The sequence below is a fragment of the Peromyscus eremicus genome, chromosome 15, assembly GCF_949786415.1.
Source record: "Peromyscus eremicus chromosome 15, PerEre_H2_v1, whole genome shotgun sequence".
NCBI lineage: Eukaryota > Metazoa > Chordata > Mammalia > Rodentia > Cricetidae > Peromyscus > Peromyscus eremicus.
Genome location: NC_081431.1, coordinates 53268832 through 53294586, shown reverse-complemented (window position 1 = coordinate 53294586; position 25755 = coordinate 53268832). Strand labels below are relative to the sequence as shown.

At 36.5% G+C, this 25755-nt stretch overlaps 1 protein-coding gene across 1 annotated transcript; it reads left to right on the top strand.

The window, feature by feature from the left end:
- Positions 1-1991: 1991 nt before the first annotated feature.
- Positions 1992-24037, top strand: F13b (coagulation factor XIII B chain). Its single transcript, XM_059281131.1, has 11 exons — positions 1992-2055; positions 6885-7085; positions 8969-9154; positions 9794-9970; positions 10324-10500; positions 12713-12892; positions 13109-13294; positions 14371-14553; positions 17451-17651; positions 18308-18490; positions 23826-24037. The coding sequence occupies exons 1-11, from the start codon at positions 1992-1994 to the stop codon at positions 24035-24037; spliced, it is 1950 nt and encodes a 649-aa protein (XP_059137114.1).
- Positions 24038-25755: the final 1718 nt, after the last annotated feature.

Here is a 25755-nt window from a genome sequence, read left to right as displayed (position 1 = left end):
CCCTTTCATAGCCATCCGTAACTAGAGTTCCAGGCACCCTCTTCTGGACTTTGTGGACATCAGACATGCATTTATGTGGTGTACATATGGGGACTATGTAGCATGAATCTTAAAAGGTCTATTGATTAAACAAAACCTGGTGCCAATTAGGGTCAGTGCTGGAAGATCAGAGAAGCTGAACAAGCCACAGCTTCCTCACATCGCCAATTCCTCAGCTGATCCTGTTTCCTCAGACTGGATGCCTCTCAGCAGAACTGTGCTGCTAGAAGCCTAAAAGCTTAACCAGCTCTAGTTCCTGGTTCTCAAGCCTTATATAACTTTCTGCTTTCTGTCATCACTTCCTGGGATTAAAGGCGTGAGTCACCACGCCTGGCTGTTTCCAGTGTGGCTTTGAACTCACAGAGATCCGGATGATCTCTGTCTCCCAAGTGATAGGATTAAAGTCATGTGTCCACCATTTTCTGGCCCCTATATCTAGTGGCTGTTCTGTTCTCTGACCCCAGATAAGTTTATTAGGGTGCACAATATTTTGGAGAACACAATACCACCACAGGACTGTATAAGGAAACGCATACACATAAAAATCTTCTTAAAAATAATTGAAGAAAAGAGTTAAATGGATTTTATAAAACCACAACTATCCTGTCTATTATGTAGGAGAAACTCACATTGATTTAAGGATACAAAGAGGCTGAACAAAAACATTCCATTCAAACGATAACCAGTGGAGAGGAAGTGTGATTATAGCAGACAAACATAATTTAAATATAACAGTCGTAAGCTGACCAGCAGCATGCCTTCAGACTTTCAGAACTGTGAACTGAATAAACACATTTTTTTCTTTAGTACTGAGCATCAGACATAGCAAAGAAAATTGGATTATGATACTCATCAAGACTGAATCAGGAAAAATTAGAAAAATTTAAGCAGACTTAAACTGGATAAGAAATTGAGAACAGGAAATTTCCCAAAGAGAAGCTTTTCTAGATGGACACATGGGTGGTTTCTACCAAATGTTTTGAGCTGAACTAAACAGTCTCACTTGAATTATGCCTATCCACCCAGAAAGAAGCAAAGAAGTTTCCAAACTCATGTAATGCCAGCAGCACAGGATACCAAAGCCAGATAAGAATATCCCTGATGAACACATAAGCACCAATGGGAAGCTGGTAAATGCAGCAGCACATTGAATGGTGTGTACATCACTGATTTGCTCTTGAGATGCAAAGATATGCTTACTAAGGAACCTAATCAATATACCACACCACTGACAAAAAATGGAAGAACAGTACAATAGTGGGCACTGCTTTGAGTTGTATATGACTTCCAAATGATAGTGTATAGGGCCCTTAATTCTGCAACACAGTAGTTTTCAGATTTGAGGCCTGGTGGGAAGCATCTGGGCTGTGGCCATTCAAGATTTTCTCATACGTGAGTGATACTGTAATGGCATTCATCTGCCCACTTCCCACAAAGCTCATACACACCGCATTTTGTGCCTTACTGTTTTTGATAACTTCCTGTCATAGTCTGAGACAAGATCATTTATGTCTTTGGGGACTGCAGTCCAGACAATGTATTTTCACATCAGGTCTCCATTACCTCATGATCCTAAGTTCATCTTTGCTCTGTCAATGCTGGTAAACAGCAGTGGGCAGGTGAATTTTGCCCTAGGAATATACAGTTGGGAATCTGAGTTCAAATGTACCCTTCTTTATTTGGACTGTGTGTGTTACTTACACTACTGTCATTGTTACCTTTGCTGCTTAATACGTTCTTATTGAACTCAGAATGAAAACTATTGTCAGCTAATACTGGTACATTATTTTAAATTATTTGAGAATATTTTAAGTGAAATGTTCACTTGTTCCAAAGGTGCCTAGACAGACATTGTAATTATTAACTTGTTTTCTCAGAAGTAGTGTGTACTTAGTGATGAGATCATGGGCACTTTGGGATTGTAAAAATCTTCATGAGCCATGCAACTGAAGATGAGGGTGAGATGCTCGCTATTTATTTTTATGTTATTCATCTCAGGAGAACTCTGTGCAGAAGGTAACGTTAATGCTTTTGGTATTCTTTATTCTCTACAGTATAAATGGAAAAACGAGAGTCTAACGGTCATATTACTTGTTACCTAATTATTACATGTTAACCTAATTATTTTGTTTCAATATACCAATTTGGTAATACATGCTTTAAATAACTTGTTTTAACATTTTGATAATGTTTCTTTGGACGTAACTGTGGCTTTTTTATAGTAGTGTACCTTGGACAATCAAAGTAAACTCCTTTATCTAGATTTGGGGGCATAGGAAGCCAGGATCTAACGACTTTAAAAGGTTTTCTGGTTAATATACAGCAGTTTGGAAATCAATGCATATTACCTTAATTATATTTTTAGGTAAGAATTCATTCATAATATTAACTCTTGCATAATTTAGTTCTCTCCTCTTATAGCTAGAGTTTAATGAGGGAAATCTGAAAAAGAACAAAATCATCCCCAAGATTTCTACTCATGGTACTATTTTCATTGTCTGGAGCTATTAAATAGCAATTACTTTGAGGGCAATATTATAGATTATAGAAACAGGAGCACCGGGGAGGAGAAAGGCTACAGAGGTGACTCTGTCACAACAATGCTATAAATTAAATTGTCCAGAGATAGCAACACTACAGATTTACTATTACAGATCTTTATGGATAGACTTCCTAGAGTGTAAACCGGATGTGAGTGAAAGGTGGGCAATGTACCAGTGGGAGTTACTTGGGACGTAGTCAGTGTCATTAGATGGTAAGGTTAAGTCTAGGCTGGCTAGTCAGTGACCAGCCAGAACTCCTCTAAATTAATATTAATTAATTATTAATAATAAATAAATTAATTATAATTATAATTCTACCAATAATATTGTATAAATGAAACTATGTTACTCTTATTTCACACAAGTAAAGAAAGTAATCTTGCAGACAGGAACAATATTCCTGTGCTAGTCACAACACCATTTGAGAACCTCATAGGTAAGAAGTGACTTAATTCTACCCCTGATCTCAAGTTACATTTCTCCTAGGACCCACTCCAGAGTTTGGGCATGCTATTACATATGAAAATGGCTTTGTAAAGTATGCATTTTTTAAAATGAGTTTTGCTGTTGTTTGATGTTAGGTCGTAGGTGCCACAGTAGAGAGAGAAGCTCACCAAGATGCTAAGCCTTTATTTTGCAAAGGAGCAGAGGGGCACAGCCTTCTTGGAAAAGACTGACACCCAGCTAGCTCACTCTAGTTACCTTATTCAAACATATACAAGGTTAATTGGAGCTGGGAAAGGTTCCAACTACCAAAGTCATCTTGTTCTAGCTTCCCATGAGAGCAGACAACCCACACATATCTCAGTCTCTTTTGATTATGGCTTGCCATAATCAAATAAGTAACATTTAACAGTCTACAAAGACTCCCCAAAATCCAGTTATCAAAAGGCATAAAGCAAGATAATTAGGGGAAAAAAGGGAATCACAGAAGTCTTAACATCCAAAGAAATATAGGAATAAATATGAATAAACAAAAGAATTCCAGGTCTGCTAGGAGTGAGTGTTTTATGACCAAGGTTGGTGCAGCTGCAAGCTCTCACATAGTACCAAGTACAGATTCTCCAGAGGGGAGAAACAAAAACATTTCTTCAAGGTTTAAACAGTCTCAAAACAACTTTTCAGCCTCTACTGATTAACCCAAGCATAGCAAAGGCTTTGCTGAAACATTTTCCTCAAGCCAGACACAAAGGCTTTACTATACATATCACTACATTTTGCCCTCATAATAATGAAACCTTATTGAAGACTTTTATCTTCTAAATGTTTTACTTTATGAGATACTATTATTTCCACATTGCTTTTAATTGTTGTAGAATTTCATGTATTTTATTTATCTGTTCTTCTAATGATGGGCATATAGTTATTCTAATCCCCACTCATCCATGAATAGCTCTGAAATTAATATGGCCATATGATCACGTCATCTCTCTGACTTGTGCTGGACTTCTATGGCACTTAACAATAGAACACTTTGCAAAACAGTATATAATTTCTGCTTCAGAGCTTATAATCTCCCCCAAATTAGCGTGTTATTCTTGCCTCTCACCCTCCTTATGAATACTTCAAATTCTCCTATCTGAGACCCTGTCATTGCCTAGTGATATCTCAGTATTATTTCTGCATGGTCCCTTGCTTCTTACGAAGTTTGTACATTTATTCCTATTTCTCTTTGGATGTTGAGACTTCTGAGATATACATTTTTTTCCAATTATCTTACTTTATGCCTTTTGATAGATAGATTTTGGGAAGCCTTTTGTGGACTATTAAATGTAACTTCTTGGCAGTTTTTGATCTTTCAAATCCTTTGTTAAACATTATGTGTATTTCTCATGGACAGTGATTTTATCTAAAGTAATTCCTGATTTTGATAGTATAAAATCCATCATTTGTCTCATAGTTTCTGCTTTCTTCTTAAACCTCTGAAGCCCAGAATGTGGTTGATGCCCCTGGAATTGTGCAATATAGGAACTTTGCCATCATAAAGAAGAAAATAAAAAGTTTTACATTTATTGTATTTATTAGTTCTTTCCCCTAAAACTATTCTGCTACTTTATATACTTGATGGATTATTTATGTTGCATGTTTTTATGTTCAGAGAACCACTTGTCTTGTCTTCAGTCGCTCTATTTTTTCCTAATCTGTATTGCCAGTGTCTTTACTTATGCATTTAAGGATACTCATCATGCAGTTGTGAAGTTCTGGGCCTATTTGCAAAGCATGTTTCATCTAATGTTTATTGTGTAGTCTGTTGACTCTTCTATTATGGTGACTTCTTGACTCTTTTCTGGTGAGTTTCCATTCATTAAGTCATGTTTGCTGCCTCTGCTGGTGCTGGAGGAGCAGGTCCAGGACTGGGGACATATGGTATAACCCAGGAGAGTCTGCCCATTGGCTGGTGTTGTCACTGTCCAGAACAGTGGCTTTTGGGATCATCACTGTTCTCCATAGCACAGCTATTTTGGGTCTTTCCATTGTAAACTCCTGGTGCTTGGGTATGGGAAATGCTAGAGTTCTTAGGGACTCTACTGCACGTGTTTCATTAGATGCTGGCAGTAGCATGATGCCTATGATTTTTGTCCTGTTTTTCTCAGCCCTGACTGTCACTACCATTATTTTCTGCCTAAAGCAGCAGCAAAGCACAGAGGTAACCATTCTGACTTCTTTACCATGATTTACTTTGCCTCCTCAAACACTTACATGAAACTAACTTTTTTTCACTCACTGTTATGCTTTTGAGGACGATTTGAAAATTGTGGGCTTATATCCAGCCCACTCTGTTGTATGATTGTTTAAACTAGTGGTTCTCAACCTACGAGTCACAACCCTTTTGGGGTCACATATCTGATAGCCTGCCTATCAGATATTTACATTACGATTAATCTCAGTAGCAAAATTATAGTTATAAAAGTAGTAACAAAATAATTTTATGGTTGGGGATCACCACAACATGAGGAACTGTTAATATTAAAGGGTTGTAATATTAAGGAAGGTTGAGAACCACCGGTCTAAACTGTACCGTTATCTTTGCTGCCATTAAAGGGAACTTAGGTTGTTTGCAGTCCGATGCTGTTATGAACAGTAATCACATAAAAGTGATTTCTGTGTCTTTGAACTCACTGTGTGCCTTTCTAGGAGGTGACCTTGTATGAGTTCTGCTTTAATAAGTATCTCCAATATGCTTTCTCATGTATGAGAGGTTCCATTTCTCCAGTCATTGTGAGCATTTGTCCTTTACCTTGCAGTCTTTATAGTGGTATTGCAGTAATGTAATGGTGGTTTGATGTGAATTTCCCAATCATTCATCAAGCTAAATATTTGCTCTCTGGCCACTTAAACAATCTTGTTTTCGAAGTTATTGTTGAAATTTTTTTTAATTGATTATATGCCCCTTTTCTAAAAGAAAAGCCACTTATCATACAGTTGTGTTCAGTTTGTATATCTCAGCGACCTCATTTGTTCTAATGTAGCATACACTAGTCACACAGGTTGGCAGCCTGCATTTCTGGGTCCCCATCTGTGAGTTCATCCAACTTCAGATGGAAATTAGTTTGGAAAAAATCCAGGAAGGTCCCAGAAATAAAGCTTGAATTTGAATTCACAGTCATAAAACACTGGGTAGTCATTGTACTAAAAATTCTAAGCATCCAGAGATGATTCAGATCACATGGGTGGAGGTGTGTAGGATATGTGCAAATTTTTAACCTCAATCTAAGAGATTGGAGCATCCATGGGTTTTGGCATCTACAGGGAAGTCTTGGAATCAACTCCCTGCCAGTATAATGTCAGCTCTATGGTTACTGAGAAAGAAAACACAGCTAGTCCAAGCAGAGCTGTTCTGTGAATGAAATGCCTGCTGGATTGAAAGAGTAATCACAAAGAATGTAAAACATTTTAACACATTGGATTAAATAAAACCTATTGTTGAAACAATCCAAGCTTTTATTTTTGTTTTTACTTCTACCAATGTGACTTCCAGAAATGTTAAGATTGCATATGTGATGTCAGGATGTGTCTATGAGCATGCTATTCTCCAAAGCTAGAACAAGGTTCCAGGAAGGAATCATCTGTCAGTTATTCTGAGTAACACAGCTGTTCAGAATTGCTAGCAGATACATAGAGGGGAGGGCGTGATATTAGATATTTAGATAGTCACAATATCACTTCTAAGCTTGGGTTATGAAAGTAACTGCAAACTGAAGAATCTGCAAAAAAGAAAAAATATTTAGGAATGTTGTTTGATCACAAGTTACATGGGTTTGCATGTTTTTCCATTTACAACTTGAGTTTTCCTCATTTCAGAGAAACCGTGTGATTTTCCTACGGTGGAAAATGGGAGGATTGCCCAATACTATTATACATTTAGAAGCTTTTACTTTCCAATGAGCATAAACAAAAAGCTATCGTTCTTCTGCTTGGCTGGCTATGCAACCGGAAGTGGGAAGCAAGAAGAGCAAATCAGGTGTACAACAGAGGGCTGGTCTCCGAAGCCACGGTGCTTCAGTAAGTCAGTGCATGCTGTCAGCGCGATGCTTATAAACTCGTTCCTGAGAAGAGAATGCTTACCTATATTAAATGCGAACAGTGGTTAAACTTTGCATAGATAATAGCAAAATTGCCATTATAAAAATACCAGACATGAAATTCTGTGCAGGATGCTTTTGTATCAATAAGTCATTTCATCTGTTCTTAATAGTGCTTGTGAAGAAATATCTAAAAATGTTATTTTTCATGATGCAAATGACAGGTGCATTTGGACTACTTTGAGTATGGAGGAACTTCTCATATTCATAATCTTTAATAGGAAGCCAGAATAAAATGTAAGGCCTGGTTTCATAAGGGATGAGCCATTCTAGTGCTTTTTCGTGTTGTATTTGTCACTCATCTGCATGCCCACTTTTCTTTTTCCTATCCATTGAGAACCAAAGTTTTCTGCATACTGGCTTCAGATTTGTGAGTAGTATCATAATGGGCTCATTGCATTACTTCATGGAATGGTGTGTCACTTTATCACTGAGTTCTCTGTGCTTATGTAAAATGTCTTAAGTCGAGAGTCCCCTGAATTCCCGTTTTCCAGAGCAAAGGGCTTACCTTAAGTCCTTTCTATTCAGAAGAGGAATTTTGGTATGGTAGTAGCTGTGATTGATATACCTAGTAAACAGAACTGCATAGGCTAATCACTCATTCTGTGACTTCAGGACAGACCAGAATTTAATATGACTTTTTTCTATTAACACAGAACATATAGTATAAATCTCACTATAACATCATAGAAAGAAGTCACATGCCTTGAATTTGCTCTCTTAAGAAATAGAACAGGCAGAGCCAGGCGGATCTCTGTGAGTTCGAGGCCAGCTTGAGCTACCAAGTGAGTTCCAGGAAAGGCGCAAAGCTACACAGAGAAACCCTGTCTCAAAAAAAAAAAAAAAAAAAGAAAGAAAGAAAAGAAATAGAACATTGCAGAGATTGGCATGGAAGCATAATGGTCAAAATAGAATCTCTACAATCAACTGATTGCATACAATTTCAGCACAATCCCTATGGAAGTGACTTCAAAATATTAGCTTGTTTCTAATGCAAAAAATGGAGTTAATGTTGCTTCAGTAGAAACTTTCACATAGAGGGTTTGTCACACAGCTCAGCTCACACTAAATGTGTTTGTGCTAATATTAACCTTGGACAAGTCTTTTAACCTTTCTAGATTGCTTTGTCGTAAAGGTTCAATAATATGGCTTATGAAAATGATAAGGATTTTAATGTGAAGTATTGTTATTATATTATAAATTACTTTTGCATATATTTATCAAAATCTTGATTGTAGGCTCAAAGGTTTTCAGTATGACTTAGTCAGTTTTTGTACACTGACTGCTGGATCCTGTACAGTGAGGTGATCCCAAAATATTTTCTGAAAGAATAAATGAATAAAGATTTTATAGTAAAATGCTTTAGAACTATTTGATTATACGTTAAATATGTTTTTGATTACATTATAAAACAATCAATAAAACATCAAATAGATCAAGAAGAAATTACTTTTGCTTGTGATTACTGACAATTAGTGAAAAGCTATTGGTGTATTTTCCAAAAGAAAATGCGATAAGCGTAGGAGTGGCTATAAAAATAGAAATTTGTAAATACAAAAACAGTTAATGTCAAACTGAATCCGTTTCCAAAGGGATTTTATGCAGGGCATACAAGATATTTCCAAAACTGAACTATATCAAGGAGTGAAAATTATTTTACTCCTCAAAGTTCCAACTAAGAGTAATATTATATGTTTGTGTTCATTTTTCAGTTTAGTAAAGCATAATCTGAATTCTACTATGAAGCGGATTGACATTGTAATTTCATCATGAAACTAAAGCACATTTACTTTCACAACACAGAAAAATGCCTGAAGCCTGTCCTAAGGAACGGTTATGTCTCTGATGAGAAAGTACTGTACAAAATTCAAGAGAGCATGCGCTATGGTTGCACTTCAGGATACAAAACCACTGGAGGGAAGGATGAGGAGGTGGTCCAGTGTCTTCCTGAAGGATGGTCTTCTCAACCGTCCTGCAGGAAGGAGCAAGGTACACACACAATAATGTTATTTTCTGAAACTGAGCATAAGGTATTATGAGGTTAATGTTTCACTCGAGAGACAGTTTTATTTTGTAATAATTGATTTTCCACTGTGTCTCTTCTGTGTGAGAAGTTGACAGTATTTTGCTTTTCTCACATGCTTGGTGTTTTCTTAATCCATGGGTTCTCAACTCCAGCAAGTCTCTTGCCTCATCAGATCTTACTTTGGACTATTAAGAAAGAGCTGAAGTGTTCAAAGTGAAAGAACACTACTAAGCTTTCTGTATAATTCATGCAAATATTTTCCTCTTTGCTAGATAGTTTGACAGTAGAAGTTGTTTAAACTATGCAAATCCACAGATGACACTTAATCAAAACATTTCTTCACAAGACTGCATTTGAAATGAGGCCTTTGGTCAAGTACAACGGCCCGGTATTTCAAAGTAGAAGTCTGGTAGAGGTGGCTTACACGAATATGAAAAGGAAATCACAGAGGCCGAGGCAGAGTGATGTTTCCCGTTTCGCAACAGTTGGCTTTGCCACACATTATTAATATTCAATGAGATACACTTCGTAACTTCTTTTTACTCTTCTAGGGTATTGGTGAAGCTTATCAAAGTTCCTAAGACAAATTTTTAACTTTTCAGAGACATGCTTGGCCCCTGAGTTGTATCATGGCAATTATTCCACGATGCAGAGAACGTTCCCAGTGAAGGAGAAAGTGCAGTACTCATGTGCCGCTGGCTACTACACCGCTACAGGGAAGCAGGCGGAGGAAGCAGAGTGCCACCCCCACGGGTGGTCCCTCACACCGCAGTGCAACAGTAGGTTCTCACATCAGGAAGAGCTTTCCTGCAGAGGTTCATCTCCTACACGTTGTCCCTGCCAGTAACTTTCCGTGACTCTTAGTTTTGTTCTCAGTTGTGACTTAGTTAATAGTAGACTTCTGTCATCGAAAGCTCTCAAATAGGAAAAGCTCATTTTAGCTATTGTAACTAATTTCGTTTAAACCTGCTGATATTTAACAAGATAAAAAATGTATTAATCAACTTATAGAACAGAATATAGCAAATGTTATAATACCTATTCCAGATATGTATTGTAAATAGTAAATTTCTACTAGGAAAAATAAATATGTTTTGTTATTTTTATCTATTCTTTCATATTTTTTTTTTAGAATTAATGTGCTCTTCTTTGAGATTAATAGAAAATGGCTATTTTCATCCTGTAAAGCAAACCTATGAAGAAGGAGATGTAGTTCAATTTTTCTGTCATGAAAATTATTATCTAAGTGGATCTGATTTAATTCAGTGCTATAACTTTGGCTGGTATCCAGAATCTCCTGTATGTGAAGGTAACTTTTAAAAATTTTATACTTAAAAAAATGAGCTTTAATCTCTATGCTCTCTGAATGTTCACATCTAATTATAATTCCAGAACTATTTGGAAAATAATTATTACATATCAAGTCTTCTATCTGGAGAAACTAAGCTTTGTATACCTTTGTGTACTAAGCATTATCTGTTATATTTAACATGTGTATATCTGAGTGTATATGTGTGTAGTGTGTGCATATGTTTGTGTGCGTGCATGTGCATGTGTGCACATGGAAGCTAGAGGTTCCTGCCAGGTGTTTCCCTTGGCCCCTCTCCTTGGTAGTTTCGGAAGGCAGTTCTCTCATTGCACCTGAGCTTATTGAATTGTTTGGCCTGCTTAGGTAATGAACATCGGGTTGCCTCCATCTCCACCTCCCTAGTGCTGGGTTACAGGTAACTGCCACTGCACCTGGCTTTTTCACATATGCTAGGGATTATACTCAGGACTCCCTGTTTATAAGGCAAGCACTTTATCAGTCTCGCTACCTCCACAGCCCTGTGTTTAATATTTTAAAGCATCTGTCATACATTTTCAATCTGTAGCTGGGTGAGGCACTTTCTTAATTGGCCACACATTTCTTGATGTGAAAAATCCATCTCTAAAACAATGGAGTAGGAAGCACAGACAGCAGAAGAATATTAGCCTGAAGGGGAAATAGAAAATGAGGTCGGTCGTCTAGTTAGAGCAGTCCAGACATGTAATAGCTAAGGTTTGATTTCTATCACTGGTTGTGTTCAAAGGGGTGCTGTGATGACCTTCAGAAGATAACACTTCATAGCCATAGAGGGGCCTCATGTGGCAGAGGAAACTTAAGTACAAGTGTGTGAGTAAACATTCAAGATTTTGATTAGTACAGTGTGAGAGAATTCTTCCATATTCATAGAAAGGACAGATAATGTTTGAACTGGGTCTTAAAAAATAAAAATCTGAGGATTTGATGAGGGATGAGAAACAAAAGGTACAATAGCCACTATTTCTGTAATCTAGGAAATGATGTTATTATTGACAGGCAGGCCAAAGACATGGGAGTGCAACAGGAAAGTGTGATTGAAATAGATGCCAGCAGGAAGGGAAGAGGTGTCTGGACAGGATATGGGTGACAGTGCCTTTACCTATCATAATTCTGTAATGTAGTGAGCAATTGCTTTGAAGTTTTAGCAACTTTTTAGTTGAGCCCAACAGCCTCGGTATAACCGTATAGGGGGTTGGTAGCAAGTGGTCTGTAGCATATTGTCTCAAAAATATATCATGTTCTTACTGCCTGTTTTGCACACCCTCCAAATTAGCATGGCCACATACCTGTAATTTTATAATTAATAGTTATTGTGTGCAGTATAATAATATATTGAGAAATATACTTCCCAGCCACAGATATCCTCATCCTAATCCTGGAGCCAGCATAGTAAATTCATGAGGCAAAAGAAATTCGGGGGTTGACTAAAGATCTTGAGGTGTGGCTATTATCTGAGCTTATTTATTTGGACCCTAAACACAATGACAGGTGTCATTTTAAAGGGACTTGGAAGGGTACTTGAGAACAGAAGAAGAAGTTGGATATGTAGCAATGGAAGAGAACAGTTTTATCTTTATAATATATGAGGAATTTGTTTAGGACGGAAGGGGACGGTGACTGTAAAATACTCAAGATAACCCAAGAATATTGCTTGATTGGTCCTGTAGGTCAGCGTGTGGGCATGGCCTCATTGGCCATGGCTGTTGAGCTACATCAGTGCAGCTTGAAGGTCTGGCTTGACAGTAATACTTCAAGTTCATTGCGGGTGTTGGTGGCTCTCTGTACTTTGCAGGCTGCTGAGCCACAGGCTTGCTGGCTTTTGGTTGAGGTAGTCCTCTAACCCTTGCCATCTGGTGTCCTTTATTTGGACTCTCATAGCGCAGCAGGTTGATTTTTCAAAGCCAGTAGGGAAAGGGTCTTCCAGGAAGAATGGCATTGCAAATCTATATTGACCACCATGTCACATAACCTCATACTAATTCATCATCTTTCTTTAAGAAACAATTGACAGATTCCACTCGTGGAAAGGGATGCCATGTCAGAGAGCAGTCAGAAAAGGGTTTTCCCTGGTGCCTGTCAGCCATATTTTCTATGGTTCTTTACACCATAAATATTACCAATAAATCTTTATTTTTTTATAATTACATGACTAAATAGGCTGATATTCTTTCACAAGGAAGAAGAAATCGATGTCCTCCTCCACCTGTGCCTCAAAATTCCAAAATTCAACCACATTCAACAACTTACCGTCATGGAGAAACAGTTCGTGTAGAATGTGAACTTAATTTTGTGATTCAGGGTTCAGAAGAACTACTCTGTGAAAATGGGAAATGGACTGAACCTCCCAAATGCATTGGTAGGTAATACCTTTTTAAGTTAGTTTTCATTATTATTTTAAGTTGTGTATTTAACAATGAGATTTATTGTGACATTCTCATACATATGTGTCATTTTCCCTTGTTCTTATTCAGTCTACCCTCTGCTACTCTCCCTACTTGGTAGTATTTTGAATAAGTGTCTCCTAAAATACTATGTAGCTCAATGGTCTCTTTCTTTAATTGTACCTTCACAGAAGAGAAGGAGAAGGTAGCCTGTGAGAAACCGCCCTCCATTGAAAATGGTGCTGCACAAGCACACTCTGAGATTTACTACAGTGGGGATAAAGTGACATATAGGTGTGAAGGTAGCTACCATCTCCGGGGATCAAGTACAATAACTTGTAATCGTGGCCAATGGACGCTGCCACCTGAGTGTGTTGGTATGTGTATACTTCTATCATTTAAGTCTATGATGCTCTTTTCATCTGCTCAGTCTGACTATGCAAGGCCAGACACTAATGCTTGCAAAATTTAGAGACACGTATCTACTGAATCTACTGTGTGGATTTTTGAGTATGTAGGTGTATTTTAGAATTTAGACCAAATTAATAATTCAGAGTCAAAACATCATTTAAAGTGGACTACTGCTAGGCTGTTGTGGAAGTTGTGTTAACTCCGTGATTTGTGGAGTTTAATTGACCACACACATGTGAGATGTGTTTTATTAAAGAAGTAATTTGAATATAGCAAATGTTATAATATCTATTTCAGATATGTATTGTAAATGGATGTCCAGTTAGTAGTTGGCCATGAGTATGACTACTTCCCCTCCCCAATGTTCTGTGGTCAGTACAGGGCACTCTCTCCTTCTCCACAGGTAAATCCTGCTGATTGGAATTTTGCATCTTATCCTTCTAAACCTTGCAGCGTCTAAGGGGCACACCCTTGGTTTTGATTTTATTGAAGGATATCACAAGGCTAAACTCACTCCTGATAGCCATCTTTCCTACCATCTTTCCCATGTTTTGATTAAATATTGAATAAAGTTCCCCAAACATGCTTACCTATTTATTACATAAGAAAAAAAAAAAGAACTACAAAAGAGGTTAAATAAATTAACTGAGGAAGAGAAACTGGGAGAGAGTATATATTTCATCCATGTGTTAATTGAGAATAGTGATGAAAAGAAAGGAGAAGGAAGAAAACAGGAGTGAATAAGGCCCAGTGCAGTTTCAGAGTGGACTGCAATCTTTAGGATCGTACTAGCATTTAAGAACATCCTTATCATAGTCGCTTTATCATCAAGGAATGAAGAAACATACATGAATTTGTTCTTGCTCTTTGTTCTTGATTAATATACTTTAAAAAAATGCTTAAGCTAAGAAGTTTTGTATTTCTGATTAACTTAGAAACAATTGTCTAAGTGACAGCACAAATATTGAGATACCGTGTTTGGATAACTGTATCGTTGTATTGCTATCAGTTTATTAAAGTTCCAAACAATCCCTTTTCTTAGAAAATAAGGAGAACTGTAAGCCTCCGCCTGAAATAGCAAATGGTGCTGTTGTTGATGGCTTACTGGCAAGTTACACAACAGGGTCTTCAGTGGAGTACAGATGCAATGAGTATTACTTACTGAGCGGATCCAAAACATCTCGCTGCGAACAAGGGAAGTGGTCATCTCCACCTGTTTGCTTGGGTAAGCAAGAGAACACGTATTTATTTATTTTGGTAGCATTTTTTAAAATAATGTTTACAGCAAAAAAAAAAAATGCTTTCTTACACATATTTCCATGATTTATTTAAACAGGAGACCTGTTACATCCTAGTATGGATCTACATTCATTTTTTGCATTTTAATTTTATTATAAAAATATACATAGCATATAATTGGTCATTTTTAGCACACTTAGTGTACAATCCAGTGACAATATTTAAACCTTGTGACCACATCGTTTATGTGTAGTGTCCTGCCTAGCTGCAGATTTCTCCTCTGTAGACCTCACGATCTTTACTTGTGGTGCCCTCAGATCACCATTGGGAGAGAAGGGCACCCCCTTTTTTTTTTTGTCAGAGTACATTGCTAAGAACTTCGATCCACTTCCTTCCTCACCCAATGGTCCTTTGTCATTCTCCAAATCTTGTCTGAACTAACTGCTGTGGGTGACTTAGATCATGTATACAATAGTATCACACACAAACAAGATCACAATGCAAACATGCTTTGTACTGTGTGTGGGATATGTTTTCTCCACTTAAAATGTGGTGTCAATCTGGTTTGATGGTTTCATGTCTGCGTAGTATTCCATAGTGTCTATGTACCATAAATAATTCAAATAATCACTTCATTGACATATATTCAGTGTTTTAACATTTTTACACAACGATAAATTTTGCAGCAAAATATTTTTATACTTAAAATACTTACATTTTTCTTTAAAAAGTTACTTATATTTATTTTTTCCTCTTTTATTTTCTTACATTTTTTTCAGATTTCCTGAATTTATATTTCCAGATCAAATATCTGAAATTTTTTTCTTAATTGTTGAATTTTCCTTCAGATATTTATTTCTGGTTTATAACTCTTCCATTAAGAAATTGAAGTTACAGTTTTCTTAAGCCTAGTTAAACTTTGGATATTTTAATTATCGTGTTGTTTATCTAATTATTACAATGATTTTAATTTTGTTTGTTTATGTATAACTTAGTTAGGCAGCTTTCAGTTTTCTAGTGGCTCAGGTTTGTTATTTCCTTAATCATTCATCATCATTCAGCTTTCATGTGCACTGTAGCAACATAATTTATATTAACCATCGAGAATCAAGTACATTGGAAATATTTTTCTTGATTTTATTTATAATGTTTCAAAACATAGACACCTTCAGTTTTAGCCTTTGTGGTTTCTTCTACCCTTCAAGTCATTCTGAGAATGCTGTGCCCATCACATCAAATACATCTTCAATTATAATTTTCCTGTTACTATTATATTGTCATAAATGCTTTGATATTGAATTTTGGTGATGTGATTGATATTGTGTTGAACTGAAATATAGGCTTCCTGAGGACAGATACTCAGTTAAAATAGCAGTGAAACAACTTCATAAGGAATAGCAAGATTAACTAAAAAATTCTGCTCCTGGAACAATTGCCATAAGACATTCTGAGCTAACACTAATGAATCAGAGCATACGCTAAGCAAGGGTCACCTTTGTCAGCAGGGTACAAGGAGAGATCATTACCATCTTGTTGTCTGTTAGACCGACTGTTCTTCCACAGCAGGTTCAAACAGCAGCACAAGGGTGCAGCTTTCCATCTGCGTCAGTCTCCAGACATGAGTCTCTCTAGCATCTCCTTGTACATCTCCTCATTCTCACAATGCTCCAGCAATACTGCTTTCTTTATCTTCGCCATAATTTCATTTTGGGATCTTTGTATTGATGGCTCCCTTCCATCTGAAAACAACAAGGTTTAAATCCTTAAAAACCTTATCAAGTGTAATTCTCATTTAGGCTTACCAGAATCATTTTAATTCAGAGGGCACACTCCCTTCCTTCAGCCTTTTTGATAGTCTTTCCTATACAGCCCTCATAACTTACAGTGCAGCTGTAAGATGGTTACAAACCACAACAATTTATGTATTTATTATATTTATGATTTATTATGGAAGTTTCTGTTTCAGTATGAGCTCCATGAGTTCTTATTCATAGTTATGGATTGAATGGAAGTTTCTCTATAAATATTTATAAATTAAATGCATGTTCTGCTTGAAGGTAGTTAATTTAAAAATTATGTTTAATATTGTTGATTAATGACCTGAAGTAATGGTTTAATTTTTGGAAACTAATTGGTTTAAAAATCTATGACATCATGAAAATAAGAAATATATAACAAATTAATTTGGCAGTCATAAAGTATATATTTTATTATTGATATTGTCATAACACGGGCCTATGGTTTATGACCAGATAGAACAACTTATGTTGCCTGAATCTTGAGACAAAGAACGAAGAGGCCCATGTTGTGGTGGGAAAGCAAACCTACTCCCCTCCCTCCCTGCCACCTCCACAGAGGATATCTACCATGCCCTCCTGTGGCTTGATCTCTGTCTCCTGCAGATGGAGAAGGGACACATAAAAATGTTCTTCCTTATTTCTGCCCCTCCACACAGCTCTGTTGCTTAACCCCAAACCAGCTCCGAGTTGTGTCCAGACTTCCTATCTAAAGGCTCCCAGCTAAGGGCCTCCAAGACCAAACTCCCCAAGTCAGAATCCCTAGTAGTAAACCCATATATTACCTGAGAGGAAAGTTAAAAAAATAAGTAATTCATTTTGCCCCACAGAATCCTATATTTTTCTGGGTGCTGAAACCTGGAGCCAATGAGTCCGATGTAGTGGCCAGTGTGGAAACACCCCTCAGTCCCTGTCTGTGCCTCTACATATGTTACTTCTTCATCTAAGATGATGTATAGGCCCTAATAATGATGAATGTCAAATTATAATATTACTTTAGATGCCTATTGTAATTATTATTTTAAAATATATTGCTCACATATTTGTCAGATTATTGATAATTTTAAAAGAGCGTTTTGTTTTTCAGAGCCATGCACTATTGATGTGGATCACATGAACAGAAATAACATACAGATGAAGTGGAGATACGAGGGCAAGATTTTACATGGAGACTTAATAGATTTTGTGTGTAAACAGGGATATGACTTGTCTCCAACAACCCGACTGTCTGAGGTATCTGTGCAGTGCAATAGAGGAGATGTGAGATACCCCGTGTGTGTTAGAAGAGGTAAAGGAATTAACATTGGACATGATGCTCGATTAGTGTCTGCAGCTTTGTCTTCTAACCACAGTTGGAAGTGACTCACTTTTCTGCTTCTAGTCAGCATACACACTCCCAAAGCATGACTATGCCAACAGATTTCCACTGAATGACTATTTATGAAGAGAAATGGAGAGGTTTCCTAAATAACCCCATACTGTCTGAGAGTTGATTTTCCTCATGCAGAAGCCCTGTAAAGCTTTGGTTTACTCAGGATTTGCTGGGAACCTTTGTCTCAAGAAAGGGTTTAGGGCAGAATATAAGAGATTTTATTTATTCCTTGGATCTAGGGGCTATTTCCTTAAATAGGAGAAAAGCAAGATAATACATATGGAAGGTATATGCTTTTGGCTTGACTAAAAGGGAAAATATTAAATCATATTGTTAATATTTTGCTAGTTGTAAATATGTATTCAAGTTTTACAATATGATGTTCTAATTATGATAATACATTGCGTAGCATGGTATTTATTGTAGAATTATCTTCAATGCTAGAAAGTGTTGATAATTGCCCTAATAGCACTTTTAAATCAGTGAAGTATCTCATTTTATTTCTGTAGTAATCATCAAACACTGAAAGTTCATGGTGGCCATTGTTGTAATCTGTAAAATCATTTTTTCAGAATCTAAAGGAATGTGTACATCTCCTCCACCGATAAAAAATGGAGACATTGTTAGTTCAGCAGTCAGCACCTATGAAAATGGCTCCTCGGTAGAATACCAGTGTTTTGATAACCATTTCTTACAAGGATCTAGGGAGGCCTATTGTGTAGATGGAGTGTGGACTACACCGCCATTGTGTTTAGGTATGTACCTGCTAAACACCCCTCTGTTTCACTCTGCTGTTGAGAAGTGCCGTGACACAGATGTAACATTTTGTTTTCTTTACTTGTTTTATCGAATCTCCTATTCAATCACTAGCTTCTGATTTTCCTTTGTATTACGAATAACTGTAGTCCATTTACTCTTACAAATGCTTACTAAGCACAAACAGTGCATTACATACTAATCTGATGTTACATTTTAAGATGAATAAGCCATAATGTTGTGAGAAACTATAATTCAGTGTGATTGATACTATAATACAAAATAAAAGTATTCAGAATACATTATATACATGTATGAAATTGTCAAATAGCTAAATTAATCATGAAAAAAATGAAAAAAAAAAAGATAGACAAAGAAAATCCTAATACCTCCAGGCCTTGAACTGTATGTGGAATTGGGTGCACAGCACGCTAACACAATATATAGGAGAAGAAAATAATGTCCAAGTGTCCTGAGGCCTAAAGAATAAAGGAATGAATTTCTAGTGAGTCTCAGAAACTAAGGTTTCACGATTTGTGTCTTCCTGTCAGTTACCAAAAGAAATACTGTGAATTCTTTGTACACTTAAAAGTTTTTCTCATTTTAATTCTTTCAGTTTTTCTTTTAGTATAGTGATATACTGTTTAGTGATGCTGTTTTCTTAGATGCACAAAAACCAAGGCAGATAAAATAACGCTGGTTGCTCTTTGTGATTTTAAGGCAGTACTCCTTTATTAAATAAAAATACTTTGCTTTTTTAATTGTCTTGTGGTCAACTTTCCTACTGAGCCAGCTTTTGAAATTTATTTTGTATTTAATTTTTTTCATGCAGTGTATTTGGATCATATTTGTTCTTCCTCTCACACAGCTCCACCAGCTTCTCCGCCATTTCTACCCTAACTTTTGTTTTTATTTAGTGAGTGTTTTGTGGGTTTGGGGGGGAATGGAAAGGAGAAAGAGAATTAGAGAGAGATAGATAGAGATAGAGATAGAGATAGAGATAGAGATAGAGATAGAGATAGAGATAGAGAGAGAGAGAGAGAGAGAGAGAGAGAGAGAGAGAGAGAAATACATTAGCTTATGCAGTAAAAAGTTTTCCATATTTTGATTTTTCACCCCTCTGGATTTGTATTTTAAGTGTATTTCCTACATGTAATGTACAGTTCATTTGTTTCAAAACATACTTATACAATCTGATAATATTTTTCTTTGTGGTAAAATAGTTAAATCATTGGCATATAAAATGTACTTACTGACACATTTGGGTTATAGCTGTCATTTACCACATTCATAGATACTCTATCTGTTTTATGCTCTTTTTTTCTCTTAAGGATAAATTAGCATTTTTGTTTTATGATATTACCGTCTATGAGTTTCTTTTGCTTTTCTCTGGTATTCTCTTAACTGTTACCATAAATTATATTTCATGGCACTTTGATTTCTGAGATCTGATGTGAATCATTCTTTTATTTCTTCTCTAAGACTTTAGGACACTTCCTGTTTGCTTACTTTTTCCACACACTGTGTTAGTGTGCTGTGCCTTCTAATTCTACATGTAGTTTAAGACTTGGAGATATTGTTAGCATTATTTTTGTCTGACAATCTTACTTCATTTTTTGTGATCAAGTTAGTTATTTGACAATTTCATACATGTGTATGATGTATTCTGATGACTCTGCTTCTCCCACCCTTTCTTATCTCCCTCCTAGCCCTATCATCCCCTCATCCCAGCAAGTCCCTTTCGCAGATTCTTGACTTTTAGTTTTGTAACTCGTTTAGTTTAACAAGGGCCATCTGTGTGACTATGATGTTGCAATATCTACTGGAGTCTGGTAGGGTCATCACTGGGTATACATCTGAAGGCAAGAATTTCATTTAGATTCTCTCTCTGAATATATCAATAGCAAATCGTCCAGTAGTGAGGGGTAGGATCATAGAGGCCCTCCTCCACCCAGCCTGACTGTTGGTGAGCTCAGCTCAGGCGGCGACTGCAGTTGCAATGGCTGTCCTGCCCAGGAGACATCAGTTTGAAGTCCTTCTCTCTATTTTTCAGGTCCTACATTCTTTCCACACCCTTTTCTATAATGTTGCCTAGGTCTTAGAGGACATGGTATAAATGTATTAGCATTTCACTGGAAAGAAAGGATTCTTTGATTTAGGCTGAGAGTAGTATCTGTTTTTGAGTATAAATTTAAATATTTGGAATGCAGCTTGATGCTACATCAGTTTAGCTAAATAACAATATTCATTTCCCCCTTTCAACTATGAGATCTCTCCTACCACAGATTTTTTTAAGCAGGTTTACTGTTCCAGGCATGCATTCCCTCCTATGAGGTGGGTCTCAAATTTAATTAGAGTGCAGTTAGTTACCCCCAAATCACTAATGCCACTATTTTACAAGTTGGCACGTCTTATTAGTAAGTTTGTGTCATACGTCATAAAGTTCAGCTGGATGAGGCCATTCACTTTCCTACCAGTAGCCTGCATTGATTCTTCTGTGACTATGAAAGCTGATCAGTAGGGAGGAAGTTCCAAGTTCAAGTCTAGCTTATGTTCAATTCTAGCTTACATTTGCTGTATCATGCATCCAAGGTGTGTGGTGTTTTCAGCAATATGGTCTCCTCTAGTTCTGGTAGGTAACCATGAGGCATGGCAACAGTCATTTACAAGTACTTACTGATGTCCTGTGTCCCATTCTTTCCTCTCTTCCTCTGTTTTGTACCGGTCTATGACCCCCCCCCCCAGCCATAGGCTTTCTTTCAGCCAGGATTACAACGCTAGCTATGAATCCGGATTCAAATCCGATCAGAAAGCAGCTAGTAACCCCCAAACAGTCACGTCACTAATAAACCAGTGCACCTTTATGGTTATATGCAGAGTTGAGTGATGGGTAAGCCTGGTGATGTGGCTCCTTCCCCAGAAGCCTACACAGCACCTTCTGGCACTATGAAAAGTTTAGCTACTATTTTTCCATTTCTACAACAGTAAATGTTATATGTGAGCAAATTTAGGAGTTTAGGACTGTGATCGTATTCCATGGAATACTTGTTCCATCCTTTGGCTAAAGGTTAGGATTGGGGTAGTTGGGCTAGATCCAGTTGTGGAAGATGCTTGTTTTCTATGGTTCTACGCTGAGACTTCCCTTTCTTTCCCTCCTTCTAGACTGACAATGGTGTATGTGAAGAATACCAAATATGCAGTGTAGTTTCAATCCAACTAACATGGCTCACTCAGCCTTCTGCAACAGTCACAAAACGATGAATACTTCAAAGGAAAACAAAAAACAGCTTAGAGAATTAAGCTCATTTAGCTACAGTCCAAAACTCTAAGTTACCAACTCCAGCAGACCCATTCATGCTTCTTTCTGCTCTCAACCCTGTGAGACTGTCAAAAACTTTATTTGTTATATGCCTGTTACTGGTCATTTTACACTTAGCCTTTCAGCTGAACTGAGAATAAAAAACTCGCCAAATACTTTTTTTCTAGTGGTTTCAACTCACTAACTGCATATGTGGTTCTCAGATACCCGTATACTTATAGTTTTAATCTGTTTTTCAATTTTTTTTTTAGTTTTTGATACAATTTTTGGTTTTATATAAGGTGCACGGTCATAAGTGAAAGCAGAAAGTCTATGAATCCATTTTAAGTAAAACCTCATGGTTTATAAAACAGTACTATTTGGGAAATGTCTCTGGAATGAGCTCTCAGACACCAATAAGAATGGAAGAGAGGAGATATATTCACAAGTGGACAGAAACCAGGATAGATCCCAAAAGACTTCAACTGCAGGTCTAGTTTGCATTCTCCTTTTATACTCTAAAACCACAAGGCAGGGTGAGCAGGCAAGCTGATGGGTTTTCCTGAAGCTTAAGCAGCAGCAAGCCTAGGGGCTTTTGCTTTCAAAGGCATACGTTGTAGTTGACAGGTGTAAGCTTTTGTGGTCAGGTAGCTGAGGGCAATAACCTATTGTGTTTCATCTATTTTTCCAGGTTATTCTGTTCTAGGTAGCAAGGAGGTGAAGTCATGTTTGGCAATAAACAATACAAGCTAATCAATAAATTAGTATCTAATAATTGGTATTTTCTACCTTCAATGCTAATTTAAATTACAATTCAATTTGACCTCATTAAAATAATATTTAACAAAGAGCCTGAAGATTCTAAGGACACTTTCCCATTATTTTTTTAACTTAGCATATTGCTTATAGTACCTCTCACATAACATTTGACCTATAAATACTCAATGCATTCTTTAAAAGCATCTGAATAAATATACGGGTTGTATAGTTGTATGTAGCAATCTATGGTTGGTATGTTGCATTAACAACTCTGGACATCTTAAATCTACCCAGAAGGTTTCCCTTGGTTTTACATCATCCAGGAGGCAAACAAGACACAAGGAACCCTATTTTGAAAATATTTTATTTTTTTTCAAAATTTTCAAAATGCTATTTTTACCATGGGAAGAAATCAGAGATATTTATTTATCTATTATATGTATTCAACTTTTTTTGTCCTGATTTATGTTAATACATAGTTGAAGGCAAACCTGAACACTTTTTATTATTTAGGATTTAAAATAGAATCCAGTCTCCGTACTCCTCAACTGGAAATTTAAAAGAGAGAAAACTGTCATCTGCTTTGGATGGAGATAGGTCACAACATTTGAGAATCTAGCTTGTTTCTACATTGCCACCTTATTAGTAATTAATGGTTTATCTTGAAAAATATATAATATTTAAAGGAATATTATATATTATGTGAATTATTTCATGGTATCAGACTTCTTACCTTTTTGAAAATACAGTAAAATGGAAATTATGTTTATAATTGACTATGCATATTAAAAACTAACTAGCGGCAAAGTATATGTCCTACTCTCTGCAGACAATGAGTTAACTCATAGAACCATATGAAGACAATGAAGACACATTTACACACATACACACACACACACACACACACACACACACACACTCACACATGTATGTTCAAACCCCAGCATATGGTCTTATCCATGTTAGGTAGCTCTTTTTCACTGAGTGACCTCTCAGACACATTATTTAAACTTTCTGAAAAAGCAAAGGAAAGGAATTGTAATGAATTTTTGTAACTATCTGTGTAGTCTTTGACTCAAGCACCACAGGAGTAAATGTCACACAGGTTCCTTTTGGGACTAGGAGTGAGCATATGTTTTTATTCCAACAATAATTCTAACTAACTTGCTTGTCTCTGTCTGGAGTATGAAAGTTGTCCCATATGGGCAACATTGAAAGTACTGTTAGTACAAGATGTATCAATATAGTTTTCATCTTAATTTCTTGTGTTTGTCCAGAGCCTTGCACATTATCATTTGCTGAAATGGATAAAAATTATTTACAGCTGAAATGGAACTTTGACAATAGACCACTCATTCTCCATGGCGAGTATATTGAATTTATTTGTAAGAGAGATGCGTACATAACTGAGACATCTATTAGTGGGTCTGAACTTCGAGTGCAGTGTGACAGAGGAAAGCTGAAATATCCAAAGTGTACTCAAAGATAAAGGTAAGAAAATGTACCTATGGTATTTTTTGTCAAATTTCATTCAAGAGTTTCACTATTTTATAATTTTCATAAATATTGTGCTCTACAGAGCTCTGTCTTTATGTCTATTAGAAGGAAAATCATATTTTCTTCATTTCTTAAACCCATAAATGCTGAAAGCTTTTGAGTTTCCTGGAGTCAAACTACTGTTGACCATTTGATATCTGTGAGATATTGACAGTTGGAAAAGAAATCCATTTGTATGTACAATATATAAATGTGCAAAATTTGACTTATTTTTTGAGATAAGAAAAAAGAGCACATTTATCAAACTTCTCACTGGTCATACATTCACAAATTACGAAATTTTGGAAATATGTGTACAGCTGCAGATGATGAGCCAACTCTGGGAAGTCCATTATGATGATCTTTAAAATGTATCTATGTGCTCTCTACAAACGCTCGAAGTGCTTGCCTAGAAATATTTATGTTTAATTATGCCAAAATTGGAGTCGAAGATTTTTGTACAATATTTAAAGCTTTGGTTTCTGAGATCATTCTTTCCAAGAGGGGGAAATAAAACAAATATTTTGAAGAAATTATAAACCTGGCACTAATATATTCAAAAACATTAGTGAACATCATTAATTTTTTCAAACAGAACCAGAAAGGATGCTTTGTTAAGCTTGGCTACCTGCGCTGGTTGTTTTTTACTTAAGGCAATGCTCTCATGACGTGTTTAGTGACTGGAGTTGTAAGAGGCACTGAATTGTGACTAACATTCTTTTTTTTTTTTTTTTTTTTGGTTTTTCGAGACAGGGTTTCTCTGTGTAGCTTTGCGCCTTTCCTGGAACTCACTTGGTAGCCCAGACTGGCCTCGAACTCACAGAGATCCGCCTGGCTCTGCCTCCTGAGTGCTGGGATTAAAGGTGTGCGCCACCACCGCCTGGCAAATTGTGACTAACATTCTTTTACATTCTCTTCTTTTTCTCTCTCTTTCTCACCAGGGAGTCTGTCTTTTCAAGAAGCTTTACAGACACAAAAACAAATGGAAGGAAGACAAGGAGTATTTCAACACATCACGAGTCCTGCACAAAATAATTTTAGGAAGACTGTGCTGAGTTCAGTGTCCTGAGGTTTTATCTATGCGTAAAAATTGTGCTCAATATTTTCCTTATTTATAAATCAAAGCAAAAATGCATCTCATTTTAGTTTGATTTCACATTTAATCTGAACTTCATTGTATCTTTCACCTGTTAAATTTGATTCAGTCAGCAAATCATTCCTGTTTCCTATTGATCATTGCCAGACTCTATTGTTTTCTTGAGTTTATATGGAAAATACATCTGTCTTTATTATATTCATTAAAGTTAAGGTTTTCTGTCACTTTTAATTTAATATTTATATTAAAATCAGAGACAAATGCACTTGAAATAAGGTACCTGTCATGACATAGTGGAAGAGTTACTTTACAAAATGAGGAAGGGACTACTTTTCAAAATGTAAATAACTTTTAAAATTAACTCTAATATATGCTACAGGGATAATGATCAAATTATAGTGTGATGTACTACCTATTTGTTCAAATAATGGCTTTTGCTGTTTTAATAGTTTACAATTTCTGCACAGTATCTTAAGGTTGGGTAGTTGTTGGAGTCATGTAGATTACACATTATGAAAGTGGAGGTTCTGTAGGCAAGGTGATCATGTCAGTTACCTAGCTCAATGTGTCACCTG